A 23,821-nucleotide genomic window follows, 5' to 3' on the forward strand; every position below is an offset into this window, starting at 1 on the left:
ACAAAAAAAACAGAAATGGAAATTCAATAAGTTGTGGGATGACACTTTATTGTTAAGCAACACTTAATAAAATTACCACATACTTACCGTTGGACATAAATCGATCAGCCAGAACATTAAAACCACTAACAGGAGAAGTAAATTGTGACAATACAATGTTCTGCTGAGATACTTTTGGACCTGGCATTCACGCGGATGTTACTGGGACATGTACCAGTCACCCAGACCAGACCAGGTACCCCCACCCCATAGCAATGACACTATGTGACTAAGAAAAACAGCACAAGGTGTTGACCTGGCCTGTAAGTTCACTATTTCCCAAGCTGATCAAGCATCTGTGGGATGCACTGGAATAAACCTGATCCACAGAGGCCCCTCCCCTCAACCCATAGGCCCAAAACACCACAATCCACCCTCAGAAGGTCCATGTCCATTCTCTGATGAGTCACTACTGTTTTGGAGGCACAACGGAGATCTACACAATTTTAGGCAGGTGGTCATTATGTTATGCTTGATCAGTAAATATACTGTGCTGCCAAAGCAAACTATAAGACACACTGTCCTCAACCCATCAGGGACTTTTTAATGTAATGTAGTTGGCAGGGAGTCTGTGAAATATCAGTTTCAATGTGTTAAATAAGTGTTACACAGCGTCAGGGCATACAACCAATGCACAGCGGTGGAAGTCTACAAATTCTCATAACAGCGCATACAAGGCATGTCATTTATTCATGCAGACTTACAGTGCAAATGTGCACCCATGTCAAGGCAAGCTCGATTCAATTTTTTTTCGAGATAACATTAAAGAAAAGACTGGACATTTTTTCATCTGCATGTCAAACACTCAAGGCAACACAGTAATGAAAGCATATTTTGCAAAAACCTTGAAAACAAAACGAATTTACCACACGTGTCTATTGGATGCTTTGTTCTCGCTTTGGCATCATATGTTTACAGCAGTAATCTTCTCGGGTGCTGAGGTGAAAAGACTTAACGGACAATTTATTGCGTTCAGTCTTTTAATTTGAAGTTTGCGGTGCCCTCATGTTGGAGGCGCGGTATGAACGCCTATCCGAATAAAACATCGGCAGCCCCCCGCCCCCCCGATTGGTGTGGCATTCGGGTCATTAACACAAATCCAACCCCTCCTCCTCTGTCCATCCATCTCTTTCCGTCTGGAGCGTTTAATTTAAATCTCTTCGCCCTTCGGTCCCTGAATGAGATAATGAAGATTGGGGACGGCGTGGCATTTAGAGGAAGACATATCTGTTATGCGCGGTGGAAGGACTGTGTTTCTTCTTTTTTTCCTCCGTCTTAGCAACATGTTGTTAAGATTCGAGAGGATGATGGAGGAGCGGAAGCTCAGTGGAAAGGTCATGCTAAAATCACTGTAGGTGTTGACAGATAAGACGAAGCGCACAGGGCCGTTGGAGTGGCGTCTCGCGTGGTTCAATCAGCACTTAACACCGCAAGAACTCACGGCTGAGTTGGGTTACTTCGCTGAAAGCACATTCCTCGTGGGGTAAGGTTTTTCTCAAATACATAGTTATAATTAAAAAATACCAGCGACAGAAATAACACACAAAAAAAAATGCAAAGCAAAAACATTAAGGCATATGATTTGGGTAGGGTAAAAAAAAAATTAAAATAAAAAAAGATTAACTCAGAGAGGAACAAACCAAAGGGAAAATGTTCCAGAATTCAGAAATAGAGAAAGGGAGTAAAGCTGGAGAGAGAATGAAATGTTGAGTCAGAGATATAAAGGGCAAAGAGAAACTCACAAAGAAAGAAAGTGAGGGTTTTTTATTTTCCATCAGTCAGTCTGTCATTTAAACAACAAAGGACACCCTTCTCCAAACAGTTGCAACAAGAATGGAGAAGTCCTCTTGTTCAAGAATAAAGAAATGCATTAACATGTGAGGACATTTCACAGTTCTCGCCGCAAAAACTTGATTGTTTTCCCCTTTCTTTGTGGTGCCACTGACATTTTCTTTGAACTGAGGCGGGTGACATAAACAGAGGGTTATAAACGGCGAGAGAGAGTCAGACAGATATGAAAACGGCCACTCACACAAAGGAAAGAGACAAACAAAAACACAGACTGGCACATTCACAGAGAAACTGACTGACATGTCAGCCCACCAGCTGGCCAGCAAACAAGCTTTCGCTGCCTCTACCTGCTATTACTGTAATAATAAGCACGGGCCTGTCACAGGGTATCCAAGTGATTAGAAAGCAGAGATCAACAAATGTCACTAGAAGTGAAGGATTTGTCATATTGTCGGAGCTAAAGGTAATGTTTACCTGCTATCTTGGTGGTTATGCGGGTGGTGACGGGCGGACCGAAGCCCTTGTTCGTGGAGGCTTTGAGGGTGAAGAAGTAGGTGGTGCCCGGGTAGAGCCCCACGAACAAGTGATGGGTCTCGTTCCTCAGCTTGAACACTCGTCCCCTCTGGGTTGTCAGATCAGCGCTGGGATCCAAGGAGCTCAGTGCCTTGTAGGTAATCTGAAGGCAAACAGTGGAAACACAATTTAACATTTAAGCTTTAAGCTTAGTTTTCTTGAGTTGCAGGGTTCAGTTTGAATTATTTGGTTATATATATATTTTTGCAAAAGCTTGGTTTAAATCAGTAATAATCATGTTTTTTTTTTTTTAAATGCTACAGGTTCTCTGACAAATAGGAGTATTATATCTTTACCAATTGGTTCCAGTGACCATTAAAACTTTGTCTATTTACACAGTCATCCAATGTGATTATTGTATTTTAGGTATTTTTTGGCCAAGTACCAACAAACCAACCAAGAACCAACATAAATCCTGTAACTTTAGAGTTTAAAAAGTTGTCTATTCATCACACCATTAATGTGGAGGATCCTGAGTATAAAACAACAGAATTTTGTTGGTAAGAGACACAGTTTAACACTACTTATTATGTTAAATAATAGAAAGTCACCAAAATGAAGCTACTTAGTTATTTCTTCATCTCCAGTCAAAACATATACCAAGCTTCAAAGTTAGACTTAAGACACCTCCGCTGTCGCATGAGAGCAAATCCACTAAATCAATCAGCAGTTATTAACCTGCCAGTTAAACTTTCTACAAATCAATTTGGGAGTTGAAGCAGTTACAAAGGGTCTGTGTTTCTCCCCGTGATATCCACTTTGAGACTGGAACAAATTGAGCAAATTGACCCGTAGTCACTAAACCGGCAGAAACACTTCAATGTTTTTTTTTTTTATTTCTGTTAAAAGAACTGTCAATGTCGCCGTGTTGCTGCTGGCAAATTTCCACACTGCAAAAGCATCAGTGACAACACACACAGACACGCAAACCGGCCTGGTAAAACACTGGAGGACAACTGTCATTTTGAATGACAGTCAGCACAAGGAAATATTGACCGGTGGGGAGGGAGGACACATTAATAGCTGTTCAACCCTGAACACATTTCAACACTTTCTGCAAGTGTGTTAGCCCGTGTCTGGAGCTCATTACATTTCACTTTTTTTATTTATTTTTTGCATCAAAGTGAGAAATAGAAGTTCTTGATACATTGAAAACAGTGACACAGGCAGAGAAGAAAATGAAACAATGAAAAAGGATAGGGTAGAGTGAAAACCTCCACCAATGAAACATCTTTCTAAAGCTGCAGAGCTCCAGCTCCAGGTGTGGGTTACGTTTCTTATCATTTGTTGTTTGGGTTTCAGTTTTTGACTGAAATGTGTGTGCGCACAGCACTGTGGAGCTTACTGCCAACCAAGAACTCCCAGAAGAAATCTTTCCCACCCCCATAAACGTGGCACCATAGCCACAAAAATAGAAATGATCTAATCTCTCAAATCTTGGGCTCCAAAATTAACAAATACTTGGGCTGCGACAAAGGGAGGTTCTTATGAGATGTATTAGGGGACAGAAATAACTGAGCGTGAATCATATATGAAGAGCGTGTGAGAGAAAAAAAACAAAACAAAACACATAACTGTAAGCTCTCCAATTTGGACTGAGCCAGAGAGCTTTGCTGTATGCAATCTCCATTTCCCCATCTGCCCTTCTTGTCATACTCGACTCTCGTCAGTTCACCGAGGGCAGAGTGAACAAGAACACATCAATTACACTGAGTCTGCGACGAAAAACAAGTCACGACAATGGGCACAGAGTTATGGGTGGTTTATACTTCTGCGTCAAGTTGATGCAGAGGCTATGGCGACAACCCAAAGACCCCTACGCAGACCCCACCACTGTAAAAGAAATGTAAGTACGTATCGCAGCTACGCTACGCTAAGCTAGCTAGTTTCTTTAGTATTTCCGCCTGCTTGTCTATATTCGCAATTTTCAAACTGATTGTTTTGGATCAATAAAGAACTGAGGAGGTTTGGCGATAAAGACATCGGTATGACTCATGTTTGGCAAAATGTCGGTCGGAATTTCTGCAGGTCTAGCGTCTAGATCCCGCCGTACTCTAAAAGTGCCTTTAGAAAGAGTCTAACTGAAGGTAGCCGATTGCCTGCTGAATCATATGCGTCACATTCAGACTTCTGCTCATGGAAGACCTCGCCTGAACCAAACATATTTTTTCAGGCAACCTGAAGACAAGAGAGAATGTAGAGTAGAAGGCTAGGGAGTGAAGAGAAGTAAAAGTATAACGAGTGATGTTGATGGATGTTTGTGTGAAATGGTGGCTTAGAGGCTGGAGCGTGTGCTTTTGCGGGGTGAGGCAGTGGGAGGAGGATCTCGGCGCTTCACACTTATGGACGCCCGGGCGGCCCTCGTCGCTCCATTAACAGAGTCAAATCAAAAGCACTGACAGCTGGGTGCCTCACTTCGGCTGTGGCTGCAGGCTGAAGTGCTAATGCGCGAATGTGTGACCGTGCGCGGACTAGACAGAGAGAGACAGAGACGGAGGGAAAAAAAAGGCACAGGGAAGACGAAATGAAAGCTCCAAAGAAAAGCAAGAAATAAAAAATCTATATACTGACTGGCTGCATTCAATGTATATTTCCTTCCTCCGAACCGAAGGGAAGATAGTGTGCAGTAAAGTCAGAGAGGATGCATGGCTGCTTTTTCCATCAGTGCAAAAATAGTTAAAAGTTAAAAGTTAAAGGGCGCTAAAGCAACAGATCAATGAGGATTTAGTTCGTTTAGTTAAATCTGGTTCACTTCTGATCAGATACAGATGTTTAATCTGCTGTATTAAGTGGATTTTATTGGATAAAACCTTCCATTCTGGTGTATTTGCTGTAGTTAGTCTGCACATGTTCTCATTTTTATTAAAAAAGAAAACACTGTCAATGATGTTCGGGCTGCTTCTGTTTCACCTGATGCTCGAGACACACTTATTGTCATACAGTTCATACAGATTTCATTCACATTCAAGGTGTCCCTTTAACACTAAAGACTCAAAATGTCTGGACCTGGACTTTTTGCTTATTTTGACTATAAAAAGGTCAGGACATACCACGTGAGGATGTGTTTTTGACCATTTTATTTCCTGAATAGCTGGAACCTCATACATCTGTCAGTTATTTACAACTTACTACAAGTTATAAGAGTGTACCTTATAACCTTGCACGATATATGCATGTGAATTTACCATAATGACACCAATGTAAATGCTGTAATCCAAATTGAACTTGCACAAAAAACGCAAACCGGCCGACACATCCAGTTTAAAAGGGTTAATGTATTATTGTCGAGTGTTTTCCGCTTGAATCACAACGCTCTTGAAATTCATTCTCCGACCCAGGCACGGCGAAAAGTACAAATACGGGCCTAGAAAACATCAACGCACACTTTTATTTTCCTATTCTTATTGTGTTCTTCTGTTCCATTTCCAGCCGCCTGAGACTGTAAAAATGATGAGAGGTTTTCCCTCACTCTCAACTCCCCTGCTACAACCCAGGCAGACAAATAAATACCTCTCAGGCCGAGGAACATGGGACAAAACCTTTAGCCACTGGAAGACAACAGTCGAAAATGCAGCAGAAAGCCTCCACAGAGCAGCAGCTTCGCCTTCAACGAGCAGCTGATGTCTCCCAGGCCCGAGAGTTCGCCTGCCTGGCTGAATAAAAGATGTTGAATCAATAGCTATTTATACAGGCTGGGACTTAGGGGCTGGAACAATAAAATATCATCTATTTCATCTACGCTGCAGTTTTGGTTTGCACATCGATGGCTGTTATTTTATAAGTCATGAATGGCTCTCTATGTTTTTATGGGCTTCCTCTCTCTACCTTTGCTCTCATCTTACCTGCTCATTTTTTCCCTCTCTTCACTCTGCCCATGTTAAGTGGTCCTCTCTCTTTCTTTCTTTTATTGCTCTTTACATGGCATTTTCTCTTCCAAAGTATTTTCTTTCCACCCTTTTCAATTTCTTGCCCTCACTCTTTCTCCTCCATTTCCTCACGTCTCTCACCACCTCTCTCTTTCTCCCTCACGATAGTTGATGTACTTGGAATCGGTAGAGCCATAAAGCTCAGGTTGTTTTATTGGCCAATGAAAAGGCAGGCGCGTACCGGGGCAGTGCATCTTGGGTAATAGAGTGTGCGTCTGTGGGGGATAACTCACCAGGGGGAAGGGGTGCGTGTGATTGAATTAGTGAGTAGGAGAGGAGAAGGTGGGACAGGTAAAAAAAAAAAAAAAAGTATGCAGGAGATCAGAGGAGCCGGAGGAGAGAAAGAAAAACATATGGTGAGACAGAACCAAAAAGAAGAAAGGAGAAAAGACAGGATATATCTAAAGAGAGAGGGATGCTCAGGTGAGACATGGCAAGAGAATCACATCCTATATCCACTGTTTATAACTTTTCTTTTTCCTATCTCTACCTTATTTTAAAGTGGCATTTTTTACACCCTGTCAAACCAAATACAAAATATTATATACAAAATATATATATATATATTTTACCCCTTTTCATAAATGATTGTGACAATGTGACATATTCTTGAATAGATAAACTGTATGTTTTCTTGAAACGTTATTGATCAGTCTCTTCCAAACATATCACAGTGAAAATTAAACCACAAGTAACCTTTACAAACTGTGCATTCAGGCTTAAACAACAATAAGGTTATTGAACAGTAGGATTAAGGGTTTTGTTTTAACTTTTTGCAACCCTGGTCTTATTCGAGCAGATTTAATAATGTCCAATATTACTGTAATGATAGGGTTAGAGTTAGGGTTAGGGTTAGGGTTAGCTTCAAAAACCACAAAAGGTGTCTTATTTTAAATCGATACGAGAAACTTAACCTGTTGTGTGTACGTTGCTGTTCAAACACGTGTGGTTGCCCATTGTGTTTGTCTATACAGAAGATGGATGCTAGCAAGTTTTAGAAGTTGTAGCCTTTACTCAGCAGGCCCTTTTATCAAACACACCACAGCTGAAGTGTGTGTATTTGCGTGCTGCAGCATTTTGAGCCCCGGCCAAGTTTTATGGAAATAAACAATGTTTATGAGGCACCGCCGTGTGCTGTAGAATGCTATTTCAATTCACTTTTTTGTCATTTTCCATTTTTTATCCTTTGTGCTCCTGTTTGTTTTAATAGAAAACCTGCAGCAGCTTCATTCCTCACTATCTCAGCGTCGCCCCTGTTCTCCGTCCTGTTTGAATTAAGTAGGAACCATGTGAGGTGTTTGTTCCTTCCGCTCTGTTTTATTTTGCCACCGTTCTCCAGAGTGGAATTTACAGTGGTTTACCACCACTCTGTTTTTCTAAGCATTTAGCGGACGCCCTCATCCGGAACAGATTACAGCAGTATGAATAAAGTTGGTTTCAGGCACTCTGAAACTTTTCTTTTATTCAGTGTAGTCAATAACAATGCGCTTGGATCCTCAACTGTTTTATATCTCTATGTGTTTGTGCAGAACCGGGGGATTAGGAGTGTAAAACATTATTCGTTTCATTTGCACTGCAGTTTTGTGCATTAATAACATTTTTATGGGCCCTTCCTGTCTCATTCATATATTTTCTTTGTTCAGTGCTCAGAGTTGAAATACCGTTCATTCAGCTGGCATGCGAAAACAATCTTGCACATTTGCAGAGGAATAATAAACCCTTTCTGGCCGTACTGTACGTCCACGAAATGAAAGTAATTATTTTTGAATGCGTTTAAGATGCATTAACCAACAATATCCCAGACGGTGTGCTTTCTCTCAAGTAAGGCCCCATGAGGCTACATGGGATTTGAGGCAGCATTCATTGTAGTAAAATCACCTCTTTATTTCTGCAGTTGAAGCGGTGAAAACCACAAGCCTTAAACCTTAGCTGGTGGTCTAAAATTAAGAGACGCATTGTACTTGGGCATTTCTTATTCTAGGAAAATCTTCATTAAGGATAAACTGTTTCTGGAGCCTGTCTCTGTGAGAACTTTGAAACAACACTCATTCATGCAACTTGCCAGTGCAACATGTAGCAATTCCAAAAAAGAAAAGGCTGTAGTCTATTGACATGTGATGCTCTGCCTCTGAAATTTTGCTGAAGGCATGGCCAACAGTGCAGGAAAAACCTGCCTTTGCAAATCCTATGAGAAAAGAAGAGACTCCGTGCTCCTTCCCAGACAATTTGACACTTTCTGTCTCGTTCATTAGACACCGACTCCATACAAAAAGGAGCCCCCTCACACTAGTTTATGCACCTAACCCCAAGCGCGTGAAAAGAAGATATACAACATGCAAAATAATACGTTATTTTCCCAGTATGTTGACACCTCTGTTCGAGCCACTTAACTCCCTATGTGTCAAGGCCCAGTATGCATATGCTGTGTAGTTCTTTCCTCTTTGCACCTGTAATATTGTCTAACTTTGCAGAAATGTGAACCCATGACAGGAAGACATTTAATAAAAATTTTGTGTTGCGTCAATGTAGAAAACCTGAATAATAAAAAAAAAAACCTCTCCTCCCGTCCTCCACTCACCACGTACCCTGACACCTCCTCACCCTGTAACTTAGTAGGCAGCTATTGTTTTAGGTTTCCAGGATCTCCGCTTTTAGAAGGTTTCATTTGGGACAGACTGTTCTGCTGCTTGCTGGCTTTATAATGTCAAGACATTCTGGGACACTGCAAACACGAAGGCAGGCAGGCAGAAACGCAAATACAAAGACACACACACACAGGCACAAAGACGTGGCAATGCAAAGCTGTGCAAAAATCCCTGAATAAATGCCAACACGCACGCACATGCACATACTGTATATGAATATGTATATGCATAGGAGCGTACATACATAAAAACACGAGTGGGAATGGGATCTTTGGCATTTTCCTTGTCCCATTTTCCTTGTCTCCTTATTCCATTGTCCCAAACTAGATAAGCTGGCCGGAGAACGGAGTAGCAACAAACAATGGTCCGATTATGCCGCCTGGCTGTGTTATCTCCATTGTTGTCACTGATAACAAAACAGAAATGAGAAAGCGAGCAAGAGAGGGACAGAGTGAAGGATCTTTCAGGGCTCACTCACACTAGGCAACCGTACCGTGCTTTTGTTCTGCAACCTGGATTCTGTGGCTAGTGTGGGCTTAAGCATACCATGGAGGTATGGTGACCGTGTAATCATGACGTATAAAGCAAACAGTCATCCCTCCATCCTCAACAATAGCGGTGAAGGGTTCACGTTGGCCAGAGGAAGAGCGCTGACTATTTTGAAGATTCCAAAGATCATGAAAGTCATTGCAGCTGTGTTGTCGGGTCGCCTCTCCATTGCGCTGCGCATAAATAACAGTCATTTTTGTATGACGTGTATGACAGCCAGTGCTGTTGCACAGAGTTACATTACTGGGAAGGCGCCCGTCATTTATAGCACCAGGGCTAAGGCCATAGCTTCTGTCTAAACGGCCTGTAAGATGAGCTATGATGAGCCTGATAAAAGATTTCCAGCCAGTATAAGTATTGTGCCTGAGATAAATATACACAAGAGAGACTAACAAGAAATAACCGAGCTATTAATCGGATCTCAACTGCTTAATCGGGATGTCCCGGCAGCGGTGGAGGGGCGACATTCAGGATTGACAGGTTCTGGGAATATATCATTCAACAGACGACAGGATACAGGAAGCTCGAAAAGCTCGTCATTTGTCGACCAAGCTTTTTCCGTCAAAATCAATACCACCCTCGCCACAAAAGCATGAAAGAGCAAAAACTGAGTTCACCTTGGGAGAGGCGATCAGAGATTGCGCATTAAAATCAGCCGGTGGTGACAGTTTGACAGGAAGCAGCCCGAGACGGCGCCCCGGTAATGCTTGTTTGACAGCCACGCAGCGAAACTTCCCGCCAGCCGCGTTAAGACAAGTGACAGAACGAGCACTCTCCCCTCTAGATGCTAATGTGGGCCACGCAGGCTTCCTCTGCTTACGTTCCTACATTAAAAAATCCCTCGCTGGCGACGGATTGACAGCGATTCACGAGGATACTGGTGTTTTGTGGTGACTTCTCAAATCAGCAAGTAAAAATCCTGAGTCTTTTTCGCATTTCATCGAGTTTGTTCCTTTAGATTTTAATGGTTCTCGCCGTGTAGTGATGTTCTCTTAAGGTAAGTTTCCTTAAAACTGTTTTTATTCTGCAAATGATTTCAAGGCTAAATTTAAAAATACTGCGTCACTACGTTAAAAACGGGTTGGTGTATTTGCAGTAGATTTTTAACGTACACTCCTACGCTCCAGTTCTTAAAATACTCCATTTACAGCAGAGGCCTCGGTGCTGAGGTGATAGGGGAGAAAGGACAAGGAAAAGAGCAGAAAATGAGAATGAAGTTCTGACAGGTATAGGAGCCCAGGGCAGTGTAACTGCCTGCTGAAAAGCTGGTTTGATTTGGCCTTTTGGGTTCTCAGGGGACACGTGATTGGCTGGAGACATGGAAATGGAGCCCTGATTGGCTGTAGAGCAGGAAATTGTAGAGCTTGAGAGATTATTTGTCTGCACATAGTCTTGTGTGTGCGCCTGTGCATGTGAAAAGTGTAGGGGGTGGGCATGGGGGTCTAGATGGATAATCCTCTCTGACTATTACTCCGTCGTGTGCGTTTGTGCGTAATCTTCTTCTCTTTGACTACTGGTAGACAGATTAGAGCAATCTTGCTTCACTGAGTTCTGCCACATTTTAATAGATCGGTACAAATTGCTGGTCTGTTTGGATTTTTCTCTGTCACACAGCAGCACCCAATCAGTCCCAAATTTACACGAAACGGTGTATGTAGCATTACCAGTATAGTAAATTGAGTTCTAATGAAGTGTGTGGTACAGGCCTCAATCGCCCGGAGGTTGGCGTCACTCTGGGATGACATGAAGAATCACAAAAATGAATCCGAAGAATAAATGTAGCAAGCTAGTAAAGATACGTGCAACGTGTTGTATACAAGTGTACAGATGGGAGTTATTTCTACCACACACAATATTTAGAAAGTTCAATAAATTCCTATTGCTGCTCCTCCATTCCCTTCATCGCTTCCTGTTTTCCACACTGTCTATCGCAACTCTCATCCAATGATCTTTTGGCCAATCAGTCGCCATTTATGAAACTCACAGCAACTCCTTTCAGAGCATCTGTCATTCAGCCCTCCTCCTTCTCATCCCGATTGTCTCGTCAGCTTATCTGATCCACCTCCACCACCACCGTCTAGACGCCAAGTGGTTCCATCCCTTCACACTACCTCCACCTGGGACTCCACTGTAGGACTTATTTACTGTAGGATTTATTTTCAATATTGATATCTCACCATGGAGCTGATTGACTATTCAGTTTAAGACACCGCCTCACTTTACGTTTCTTTCCTGAAACTTTTGCAGTTTTGTCAGCAAAACATTTACACATTTCTCTCTAGCTGTGTTGGAAGCAACAGTGAATACACCATGATTGTACAACTGAAGATTATTTATGGGCAAACAAAGACATTAATGAATCGTAATAATGCCAGATAGGTCCATTTAATAGTGCATGCATTCTGTAGGGTTATCATGAGAAACGTTAACTCTACCTTTAATTGGTGAATTAACCACAGCTGTTTGCTGATTTCGATGTCCCAGAGCTTGACGTCTTACGTATTCATTTGGGAGTTTTTGCTTTTATTTCTCTTCTAAAGTGTAACCAATAACGAGCCTGTAGCCATAAGTCCTGTGTGACAGACCTGCTGTGTTTCCTGATGCTAATGTGTTATTTTGCTCAGCTAGTATTAATGTTAGAGCTCCCTGGCTCATTTGCTTCTCTGCGTATTGTTTTGACGTGATGATAAAAATTATCCCGGCGCCTTTTGAAGCTCAGTGACCTCCGCATTTTCAATGCACTCCTTTTCCGGAACAATGCTACTTAAGCTGCTTTTAATCAGACCGCCGCGACTAAGGAAATTTACCTCCCCATCTGAAGGTGTCAAAAAACAGAATCCCCTTGTCAAATTAAAAACTCGTGTGCAATGTGCAACAATTTAGGGACTCCTTTTCTTGGCTTGCGGTGTTATGGTCGGGAAGCCGAACCGCACCGGGCTGCAATGAATATTTCAGATACGCACAGGCTGTACAGAGGAAAAGCAGGACTGCGTTACAATACCCACATACACACAGGTGTAAGTGATACTAGGCCATTCCCCTGCAGGCCAGACAGACAGAGTGACAGAGTAAATGGGGTCAGGAGCTCAAGGACTTGAAAGCCTCACTAAATATAGTTTACTATTGACAGAAAGGGAAAACAATACAGAGGAAGAGAGGGAAGAGGGTGAAGAGACCAAGCAGATGGATAGATGCTGAAGGTTTGGAGGAGGTAGAGACATTTTTGTTCTGATTAAGCTGTTATCCTGATTATTAGTGAAATGCTAGTGTCCATGTAAACACAGCTAGTGTCTGGGCTCTGTTTATTATATTTTCAAGGAGGCAGCGATTTCCGATCTTCATACTTCCTAGACAGACTGCCGTGCTATTTATTTCATCCTCCTTCTCTACCCATATTTCTGTGCTTTTAATAAAACTTTTTAACCTGTAGAAACACATGAGCACGAGGCAGCCTCTGGGCACGCTCTGCATGTGTTTGGATGGGCTGCGTCCCCCTGAGCTTTGGTTTCTGCCTTTAACTCACCACGTCAAATACCCACACACAGAGACGCAACTGCTGTGTTTATAGACAATCTTTGAAAAAAAAAAGGCGCCTGACTCAATGTGTGCGTCTCGGGCTCAAGTGAACTTCCAGTAAGAGATTATCTTGAGCCCGACATTAGACGAGATGTGAGATAGAAATCATCAAAGAAGCTGCCTGTCAGTTTTTGCACGGTGGAAAGGTGGCATTTGTGGTCCAGTCTGGAATCCAAATTGTCAAATCAGACCTCCCTGAAGGTCCAGAACGGATCTTCAAACGGACAAACACCAAACAAATACCGCAAGTATACGTTTAGTCACTTTTTGATGAATTTGCCTTTAGTATGTTGAAAGTAATTTCAGCTGTTTACTGTTAAGTCAGACTCTTCAATAATTAAGTCGATGGATTCAAACAAGATGTGACAAGTGTACACACAGGTCATTTATGGGTGTGCCGGGTTTTTTTTGTATGTTTTTTAAAAAAAAATTAAGTTACTGTTGTCATGGTGGTCTAGTGGCTAGGTTTCAGTGGTGAGCTGGGGTTCAATTCATTGCTGTTATTTTAATGAACAGAAAAATTAAATATAATATAATCTCTCCCTGCAGCTGTGAAGCCATAAAACCAATTCTGCTTCCATCAGAACACACACACACTGGACAATCTCAACACAACTGTGACACCTTGCACAATATCTGTGTGAAAACTTGTGTTTGGGTGCCTTTGGTCTCTCATGTGCAACATGCATATGTACGGCTTCTAGTCTTTGTACTTATATAATGTTTACCCTCTTAATCTCTTGTGTCCACTGTCCTTAAGCAACCTGCTGCTGCAACACAAATTTCCCTGCTGTGGTTAAAATAAGGGATTATCTCGTCTTTATCTTATTGATCATTTATGTCGAAATGCAATTGTTTTTTTTTTTTGTGGTCATTTCAGTTTCTTATTAAAAAACTGACATTCCCTCCTTGAACTCGCGCAGACGTCTGTCTCATCGTCGTCGAGTCGTAACTTGCTCCGCTGGTGTTTTGAAGCCCTCTGACTTCGCGTTGCAAGTGAGCGGAGTCGCCTCCGTTGCTCAGTAAACAGCAAACAGAATCAGTAGCGAGCTCATCCTAATGTGAATCAATCATTCATTTGTTCAAAAACAAGCCATGGGAGAAGAGAGTGTAACTACATGTCTGCTGTTCCTATACAAATCAGGCTGTGACTGAGTAACCCAATGAAATAAATTCCAGACCAGTTGCCAGAATTGATTTTTGTGATTGATTAAAGACTCTGCTTGAGGAGAGAGGAATTACAGAGTAAAGTTATTCACTCCCAAAACCAGACAAGAATAACTACATACTGTACTAGTAGACTTTTGCTCGGAGTAAACAGCTCTGAGCTTCGTCAGCAAAGCGCTCTTACATTTCTCCCGGGGTCTTGCTGGTGGATTTTTAGCAGCAGGAGGGCCTTTGAGTCCCTTGAAATCTACCCCTCTAAGGAGATGGATGGTCACAGGTGTTTCAACAAACGCTCCTAGATAACCTGACAAAATAAGACATTTATCATTGCCCTGGAAAACGCATCGTGACCGAGTCGTGGATCTGCCACATCTGTTACATTTAGATAACCTCGCCAGATATTTACATTATTTATTTAAATGAAATGGGGACATAAAACCAGATGTCACCCATCCATGTCTCTTTCCTAACAGATTTTGGAGGTGCATAACAACTCACTACATCAACTGAACCTTTGTTGCTGACAGGTGACAGTCAGCATTGGTTGTCAAAAAGCTCCTGTATTATGAGTTAGCAACAATTTGTGCACATGGTCTTTGTGGTGTGCTCTGATATCCTGTAGTGGTCCTTTGACTTTATTAGGGTTCAACATTACAGCCCAACTAGAGCTCAAGAGGGCTGGACCGGTGACATAATAGCAGAACAACTCAAAATTTTCCCTATATATGTGTGCACAAAGAAGTACTTGTAGGAACCTTTCACAAAACACGTTATGAACAACCTGAAACAGTTAATGTCTTCTATGCAATTTTCACATTTTTTAAATTTGTGCTGCGGTCCAGATTAGACCCTCTTCGGTCCCCTATGCTTGACTCCCCTTCTTTATGAGAAGTGCTCATAGATTTGTCAAAATAAAGCGGAAGCTATTCATAGCTAAACGTGTTATCCTGAATTTGTGATTTCAATTAATGATATTTAGTAGATAAATAGTTTTTTACATGTTTGACATAATGTTTCCAGGACTAACATACTGTACATTCTCTGTTGTCTTTACTTATGATGAAAGACACACTCTTTAGGATGACAAAGCAGCACATTGACTAGTTTCTATTATAATAGTACGAATGTAGGTTCATCATTATCTGTAACTGATTGTCCTTTAGAGGTTGTCATGAGGGGCTGGAGCCTGGAGTACACCCTGGACAGGTTGCCAGTCTATCACATGGCCAACACAGAAAACCCATACGGGCACATGCAGAATGAGCAAACTATGCAAATCCTTCACTCTGTAGATTTACCTGCATTGAATTAGAAAGGGGACCACCACACAGTAGTGTGGTGGTTTGAATCCAATCGGCCCGACTGGGGCCTTTCTGTGTGGAGTTTGCATGTTCTCCCTGTGTCAGTATGGGTTCTCTGCAGGTGCTCCAGCTTACACCCACCATCCAAAGACATGCTCATTAGATCCATTGGTGATTCTAAATTGGCCGTAGGAGTGTAGGTGTGTGAATGGCTGCCTGTCTGTCTCTGTTCTCAGTGTATCCTTGTGATAGACTGGTGACCTCTCCGGGGTGTGCCCTGCCTTTCATCCAATGATAGCTGGGGTAGGCTCCAGCCTCCCCGTGACCCTAATGAGGAGAAGCGGTTACAGAAAAATAATAGTGATCAAGCTTTGTTTGGCCCTTTGGCCTCCACTGAGGAGGCTCCAATGAACATTAGATATGGGACAGTGCAACCGATGAGACCAACTCATTATTATTATTCTCATCTCTCTTATCAATTAAACTAATTCCTGGCACATCTAATCTTAGCTAATTTACACACAGACACATATAATGGGCTAAAACAGAGACCTTTATATTTATCATATATATATATTTTAATATTTATCATATGTTCTACTACACACCTCGACTTATACAGACACTTATCATCCTTATTACCTCCACAGCAACCAGTCATACTGTTAATTGGCAGCAGGTCTGCCATTGCACGCAACCTGCTGCTTTTGCCCAACCACCATTGTATATTTATTCTCTTGCCCTTTTAGCGTGCCGCTCTTTGCCCTCCTAATTGCCCCTCGGGGATAAATAAAGCTTTTTTTTCTGATTCTGATTTTGATTTGAACACAAACACATTAAAATGCATAGCGGTGTTATGTTATTGATGTTAAGTTGGTCGAGCCAAGCCAGTGAAGCTGGCGCTTGATTTGCTTCAGCGCTCTAATCAATGTTAGCACAAGCATCTGTTAAGCTAGCAGGGGTTCAGAAATAACTCCAGCAGAGAGCGCCAACAGAGAGGACCCATAACGCTCGACTGGCCTGATGAGGCAATCAGAGAAGGGATTGACAAGGTCGTGATCTGTGTGTGCGCCAGTGTGCTTTTTGAGTGCTTCACTGCTCTCAGTTCGCTAACCGTCAATATCTGTGTATTATGCGAGGGGTCACGGAGGCTAGGTAAAGTTGCAGGGACTCTTGAGTGGGAGAAGAAAGCCTGCGGCCACAAAATTATTATTTAGAGTAAAAGCACTCAGATGTCCAAAGTTGCTTTTTTTTCTGTTTCTGTTTTTCTGCCGATCTGTTGGACATTACACATTAAAACCCCTCCAAGAGTTCCCCTGATCATTAAACATTTCTGTCGGTTTAAGAACACCCACAGTACAGATGTTAAACCAGTCTTTAAATTCCAACGCAATCTAGACCTAGACCTCCTGACCAGCCTGAGTGCCAATTAAACTGCACAATGTCAGTTTAAGTAGATCACAGTGAAAATCCTGCATCAAATTTGGTCTAATCTACTCTGTGCAAGAAAGGAAAGGCTTAAAATGAACTACTTGGCCCTCCTTGTCATAATGTCCAGTTCTCACAAAACTCATGTTCATTACTGTGGAATAAAAGTTTACCAAAAGAAGAATTCTTTTTTCGCCGATTAGCCCAAGTGGAGGATGGGATGGACTAATTTATCCACAACTCTCTTGAGGTCTGACTGAGTGTAAACGTCGATTAAGTGCCAATTAAATGCACCTTGCCAATTTAAGAAGATCACAGTAAAACCGCGCATTAATCCGGTGTTCCTGTCTTACCCTAAATGTTTTTGGTGCTAAAACTGTGGATTTAGTGCAATGTAGTCCTTAAAATTAAGGTTAAAAAAGGAGGGTTGAACACACATTATTCTATATGTTATTCTATAACACTGATTGCCAACAGTTAAAAGAAACTAAATAATTCACATCAGTCCATTATTTTTAATTTTACAGGACAGAGCTTTTTTTTTTTTTTTTTTTTTTTTTTTGCACCATGATGTTTAATTTATCAAATGTTCTGGTTTTTTTTGTTTTTTGTTTTTTTTGCTGCTCTCCCCACCTCACCTCCACCCAAGCCTCCCGAACTTCTTCCCCCATCGCATTTCCCCTAATATTCTCAGATGAACAGAGGACCTGAGGGAGCGGGGGAGGAGGAGAGGGAGAAGGGGAGGGGGAGGGGGAGGTGTCCCTTTAGATCTCACCCAGATGCGTCCTTTAATCCTGTAATTAGCTGTAATTATAGTAATAGATACGAGAGATGAAGTGATCATATTTGCACACTGATTAATTCCTGTAATCATCCTATATGGCGTGTGTTGTTTCTTTTGGACACATTTACACTCAGTTTTGTTCTGTTTTTTTTTTTTTTATCTCCTCTCCCACTCTGTCTTCGGTCTTCTCATTCTCCTTATCGCTCCTCACCATTCTCCACCTCTGCTAATCTATCAACCCCTCCCCACTTTGTGCAAGGTGTAATTCATCTAGTTTCCTTTCTGAAAAGCAAGGGACGCAGAGTAAAGCAAAAAAAAAAAAAAAAACATAATAGGGAGAAAATACAAGAGACAACAGAGCAGAATAGGACACAACAAGAGCCCCTTTAGATGATGCAGATGATGCCTTTAATCCTGTCAATAGCTGCAATTATAGTAATTATCTCTAATAGCTGCACATTGTGTTGAGGCTCTGATATGTTTAACAGATGATGTTGAGTCGTGCCGCCTCCGCTGGGCAGAGGGGGCAGGGGGTTCCAGGATTGATATTAATGAAATCAACAAAAAAACAAGGCGAAATTTATGATGGTCCCAAGAGGTTTATAGACCGCGGAGAGTGTTTTTCAAGCTCTGGGTCGAGGTCTAATGGAGGTCTCAGAGACGGTGCTGAGCAGAAAAGAGAAGGCAGACTGGAGATTGACATAAGGAAGTAGGAAGGGCAAGGCGAGGAAACAGAGGCAATTATATGGGAGGAAGATGCTGACGAAACAAGACGGGTTTTAGTTAAGGGATGAGTAGAAAACAGACGACAAGAATACAGCATGTACTCTTTACTGAGCTGAACGAGAGGTGTGTTTAATGTTAACAGCAGGAATCTAAATGCCTACAAACAACCTAATATATAAGATGGCTTTACAACGTGTGCCGCACATGTTCAACGTCCATCATTCTGCCTAGTGCTGAAATGTTTGTTTAATAATTAATTAGGCAGTAATTGTATTCCAGTGAAGATAAACTGCCTGTCCGGGTGAATCCTTATACCTTACAGGTGCTCACACGGAAGCCAGCGCACACCCCTCACAAATCACAGTAACGTGCAGCGCTGTGCTGCCTGTTGAACAAGTGATTAGTTGTTACAACTTTATTTCTAGAGGTGGGTTCTCTACATCATCTCATCAGTTTTTGCACCTTTTGCACAATTTTTCACAGACCAGTCATCAGGAATATGCCAAATTATATATATATATATATAGAGAGAGAGAGAGAGACTGTGTTTAGTATTAATAATAAAATAACTCTAATGCTTTATTATATTACTCAAAAGACGTATCTTTTAGTGCAGGGTGCTTCGTCTCTATGTGGCAAGGAAGTTCTGAAGGCTCCACGACCCTGTTGAATAGCCACACATTACACAGAGTGTGTTTGGAGCATGTTAATGATTGCCCCGTAGTTCAAGTAGCACTCCTGGTGTTTTCTTTTAAATGCAGCCTTCTTTTCATTGGCAGACCCATTTGCTTTTAGCTCATTTTGGCTGGGGCTCGCTTGACGGCTCCTTAAAACTGGCAGAAGGGACGAACAGACAAGCTGATCATTTTTTATTATTTTTTTTTTTTTAAATAAAACAGCCTGCAGACTCTGACAGCGGGTGAAATAAGATATAAAGAAAAGCCCGGAGACACAGTCCAGTACTGGTACTGATCCGGGCCCCGGTGGTTGGGAGCCGCTGCTCTACATGGTGCGACTTGCAAAGAATGGATGCAGCCACCAGGTTTGAAAGGTGAAACCAACAGGGAAGTGCTTTGAAATGCAAAGCTCTCGTAGCTACAAAACATAATAATAAATCAAGAGAGGTATGTTTCCTTTGTTGGCTATTTTTCAGCCTTTGTTGGCCTTCTGTGTCTGCACCAACTAGAGGGCACGTGACTTCCTACATCACTGTTGCTAGGTTAGGCAAACAATAGCGACGCAAGCGTCCATTCCCATAGAAAAACATTAAAAGCCCGTACCTACACAGAGTAGAGTTAACACGGAGGTGAGGTTGGTGATACTGGAAAAATTAATACTCTTTTTTTTATGTATGGTTGGATATTTAACTGGCTATTTTTGGCCAACCTAGCAACAGCGACAAGGGAAACTGGAACCTCAAAACAAAGGACCAATCTGGTAGGAGGTCAACGGGCCAATCAGAAAGCCAACAAAGACATTCAATGCTCTAAATGAGAAGTTAAAAATGTTTCAGTTTATGCATCATATGTAAATTGGCCTGGCAGGTTTGGGCTCTTATAGATTAGACTGTATGTATTTCCTAAATTGAGTAAAAGGAACAGAAAATGCCGCATACATTTTCTCTCTATCACACACACGTGTGTAAGGCTGCACTCACTCACTTACTCACTGACTGTCTTGCTACTGCTCAAAGACTCAAAACTTCAAGAACACACCTTCCATTTCTTGGTACTTCACTCTCTCACTACATTTCACACACTCACACACACACACACACACACACAGACACACACTAATAGCTCTGCCAAGTCTTGGTGTGGGGTAGCTCCTTGATGCAGTGATATAAGAGGCAGACAGGAGACAGCGAACGGGTCAATAATTCATTAGATCGAGGGCTCAACTCAACTTCAACCCGAATAAACCGTCTATAACCACACACAGTATACACCCACGTCTCTCTGTCTCACTCGCTGCCAAACATTGTTTCAAGGACCGTCAAGGGACACAGCTCTCCTCTACCTCTGCTTACTCTCTGGGTCCGAGCTCTAGAGTTCCCACCTCATCTCTCATTTCACATTGATTTCTGCTCATATCTAATTTTACATCGGGTCGTGGAAGCAGCTCACTCATTGATACTAATATAACAGCGAGGGCCTAGATTTCAAACGATGAACACAACAGTGCTGTTCCCATACGTTTTTCCACATATCTTTAAAGGAAGATCCTGCATTCGAGTCTCACGCGGTTTTCCTTTAAATCAAATTGTTTATATGTGGCTGCTCTCATATGCTTGGTATGTGCCCAATGAGGATGCAATGGAGGAAATGTTATTACTACAGTCTACTTACTTGTTTTCAGACCAGTTTCAACGCGACAATGTTCACATTCATAAGTGTAGAACTGCACAAAACTGAGGCTAACTATAACCACATCCATGAGTGGTGAACTATGAGTCAGACTTCGCTGCTCAGTTGACGCACATCAGAATCTGGAATGTTTTAAATACAGATAGGAAAATGTGATCGCATGCCGTAGTAAAAATATCTGACTCTGAAAAGCTTTCGCTGCAGTGTAAACATAGTATCTGTGTTATGATTTATCAGTGTCAGTTGGTTTGTCTCCTCTTACTTCTTAAATATAGCTTCCTTCTGTTTCTAATTTCCATCTTGTTCACTTGGTTTTAAGTATCATTCTTGAAAATGCTGTTCAATGACTTCCCTGAACTCTCGGCTCCCCTTTCAACCCTCCACTCCTTTCTCCAGTTATCAGCATCACGCCTTTTTGTGAAGTTACGTGCAAATCGAAAATGCCTGTGCGTAAAAATACAAAGCTCTCTTTCTTTTTCCTCCCACTCCCATCTCTCCGTCTCTATTCAGGACACACAGGCAGAATTTAGTTTCTGCTGCGGTTGTAATAAAGCAGAGAGCTGCAAAGAGGCCAGCTGAGGTGAAATGCGATCAGCATCAAAACTGGGATCATACCTGCAACACTTGGTTTCACAGAGTGCCACAACCCAGTGGTTTCAATCCATGAAGATATCTGTTTGAAGTGTTTGTGCCCATTTGTCAGTAAACTTCGGTTGCACTTCAAGCTGACCTTTAATGAGACATCTGACACATTTGTAACAGCCAAATTCACAAGCACTTTTTTTTTTTTTTCATTTAACAAGCAAGGGCAATTGTTTGGGAACCCTCACATGCTTAACGTTTGGCACATTTCGCCTCCAGTGCAGTGGTGTCAAACTCAATCAGAGATGGGGCCAAAATTAAGAACTGACTCCGAATCATAGGCCAACCCGAATTGATATTTATTTAAATGAGATGCAATCTGTCTTTCCAGCTGTATCATGGGAAATTGTTCATACAGAAAGAGGAATTTAACTTTTTCTTCTTCTGTCAACTTTTTCTCTGGACTATTTTACCAACTGGAGGCAATACAACGCCATTTTTCATATAAGACATTGTGATATTAACAGTCCACAGTGTCGTTTCCTATGCTAGTTCCTTGTATGAAGTTGCTGTTATTGACACTTTGAACTGATGCCAGAATAAAAGGAGACTAGCGGAGCAGACTAAGATTTCTGTTTTCCATGTATGCTACCGTAGAACAGTAAGCTAACTGATTTAGTCCATTGTTTGTTAATGTGTGCCATTGTACAGCATAACTATGTGTTTTTTTGTAAGAATCTTCGTTAACATATTTCAGTATTCTACTCTCTAATGCTTGTGGCTTGAGCTTTTATAGGTCAACCATACCTACTGATGTAGCTTCTGAGTACCATGCTACAGTTCTCTACTGATACCCTGAACAGTCGCCAAAGCAACCATGAGACTCTGATGAGTTTGTCAATAAAGTTAGTAGGGAGAGCTGATCGACATACCCGCCTGATGTGAAAAGTTCAACTATTACCATGCACTCTGGGTTTTTATAGTATCAATGGTGTGCATGTTAAATACCTGTAACATACATAGAAAACGTTGTCTTCTGGGCCGGATACACTTGGACCTTGAGTTTGACATGCATGCTCCAGTACATTGACAATACTCCACAAACCCTCCAACAAGGGTGCCCCTATTTCTATCCAGTGAAAGATTTTGCTAGTTTCCACTGCCCATACTTAGCGATCTGGTTTGGATTCTTGTTAATTGAACTAGTAAATACGTCTAGTAAATATGGCGCCTCACAAAACCTAGGATCGCTAACTTTAATGAGTATTGACTTGTCGTTATTTTACCTATCGTTCATTTTCTTTCAGGACCATGGAATTTGACATTTGATTTTCAAAATCATGACTAGGGACATAGCTGGAGATAAGTCAAGGTCTGTATTGATTCTCGTTTTCAGAGAAAAAAAACATGTATCTGTGTGTCTTGAACACAAAACCACAAAGGCTACAGCCAGGAGAGGAAATGCTACGAGCTATTACAGTTAATTAGGGGCACTGCTTCCCAGCGGATGTCAGTTATGGTATGCTTTACGTCTTTAACTGACCTCGTACAGTGTGATGACCCCATTGGTCTCATTGGGGGCTTTCCACTGCATGAAGATCTTCTCTTCGTATGGGGTGTTCTGCAGAGACTCCATAGGCACCGAGCCAGGCACTGCAAAGACGGCATAAACACACATTATAATAATACATTTTGACATTTCTGAAGGACTCATATTTACTGTCTGCAGTCAGATCATCACATATATACCACTGTGTTGAGCATAATTGTACACTAGAGAAGTGAACTGACGGGTTGTGTCATAACACAAGTCTGTTTCAGTCGTCTTAAACAGACTTCCTGCCTAATCCAACTCAGAGACAAGTATGAAACAAGGTAGAGGCCAAGGGATGCTGCCAACAATCTCATCCACAATCGCATTTATTTATGGTGGCTCCAGAACAGTCTCAGAATAAAAGTGCTAATGATTTACTCACATTCGACTGTTCAACTTTACCAGCCTCAGCCAAAGATCTTAAAGCAATAAAGTTTGAATAAACGTTTCTAGATTCCTCACCAGCTTTTAATTAACCTTGTGCAGCCATTAGACACAAAACAAAAAAACAGTATCATATATTCAATCATCCTCCAGTACAAAACATTCATAAGCATATTACTCTCTGATACTAATACTGAAGTCTGCATACAAACCCAAGAAAATGAAAATATTAAAAGCAAGGGTGAATAAAATACCTCCACACTCCAGGTAAAATGAGGAATCAGAGGAAAAGAAAAAACAATAAAGGAGGTAAAATATGCAGATTAAATTTCACTGCCTTTTTGTCATTTAATTCTGTTATTTAAGCGTAGCAAAACTTTCAAATATCTG

The 23,821-nt window shown here is 41.7% G+C and overlaps 1 protein-coding gene across 11 annotated transcripts in view; it reads right to left on the bottom strand.

Annotated features, from left to right (window-relative positions):
* ptprt (protein tyrosine phosphatase receptor type T) overlaps window positions 1-23,821 on the bottom strand; it is a 304,538-nt gene that overhangs the window by 133,877 nt on the left and 146,840 nt on the right. For all 11 annotated transcript variants that reach the window (XM_047583117.1, XM_047583114.1, XM_047583115.1 and 8 more), the window contains exons 11-12: window positions 22,997-23,106; window positions 2,305-2,506 (exon numbers count right to left, since the gene is read on the bottom strand). In XM_047583117.1, coding sequence (XP_047439073.1) covers window positions 2,305-2,506; window positions 22,997-23,106 — 312 coding nt within the window. The remainder of the gene's footprint in view (window positions 1-2,304; window positions 2,507-22,996; window positions 23,107-23,821) is intronic.

The sequence above is a fragment of the Mugil cephalus genome, chromosome 4 (assembly GCF_022458985.1).
Source record: "Mugil cephalus isolate CIBA_MC_2020 chromosome 4, CIBA_Mcephalus_1.1, whole genome shotgun sequence".
NCBI lineage: Eukaryota > Metazoa > Chordata > Actinopteri > Mugiliformes > Mugilidae > Mugil > Mugil cephalus.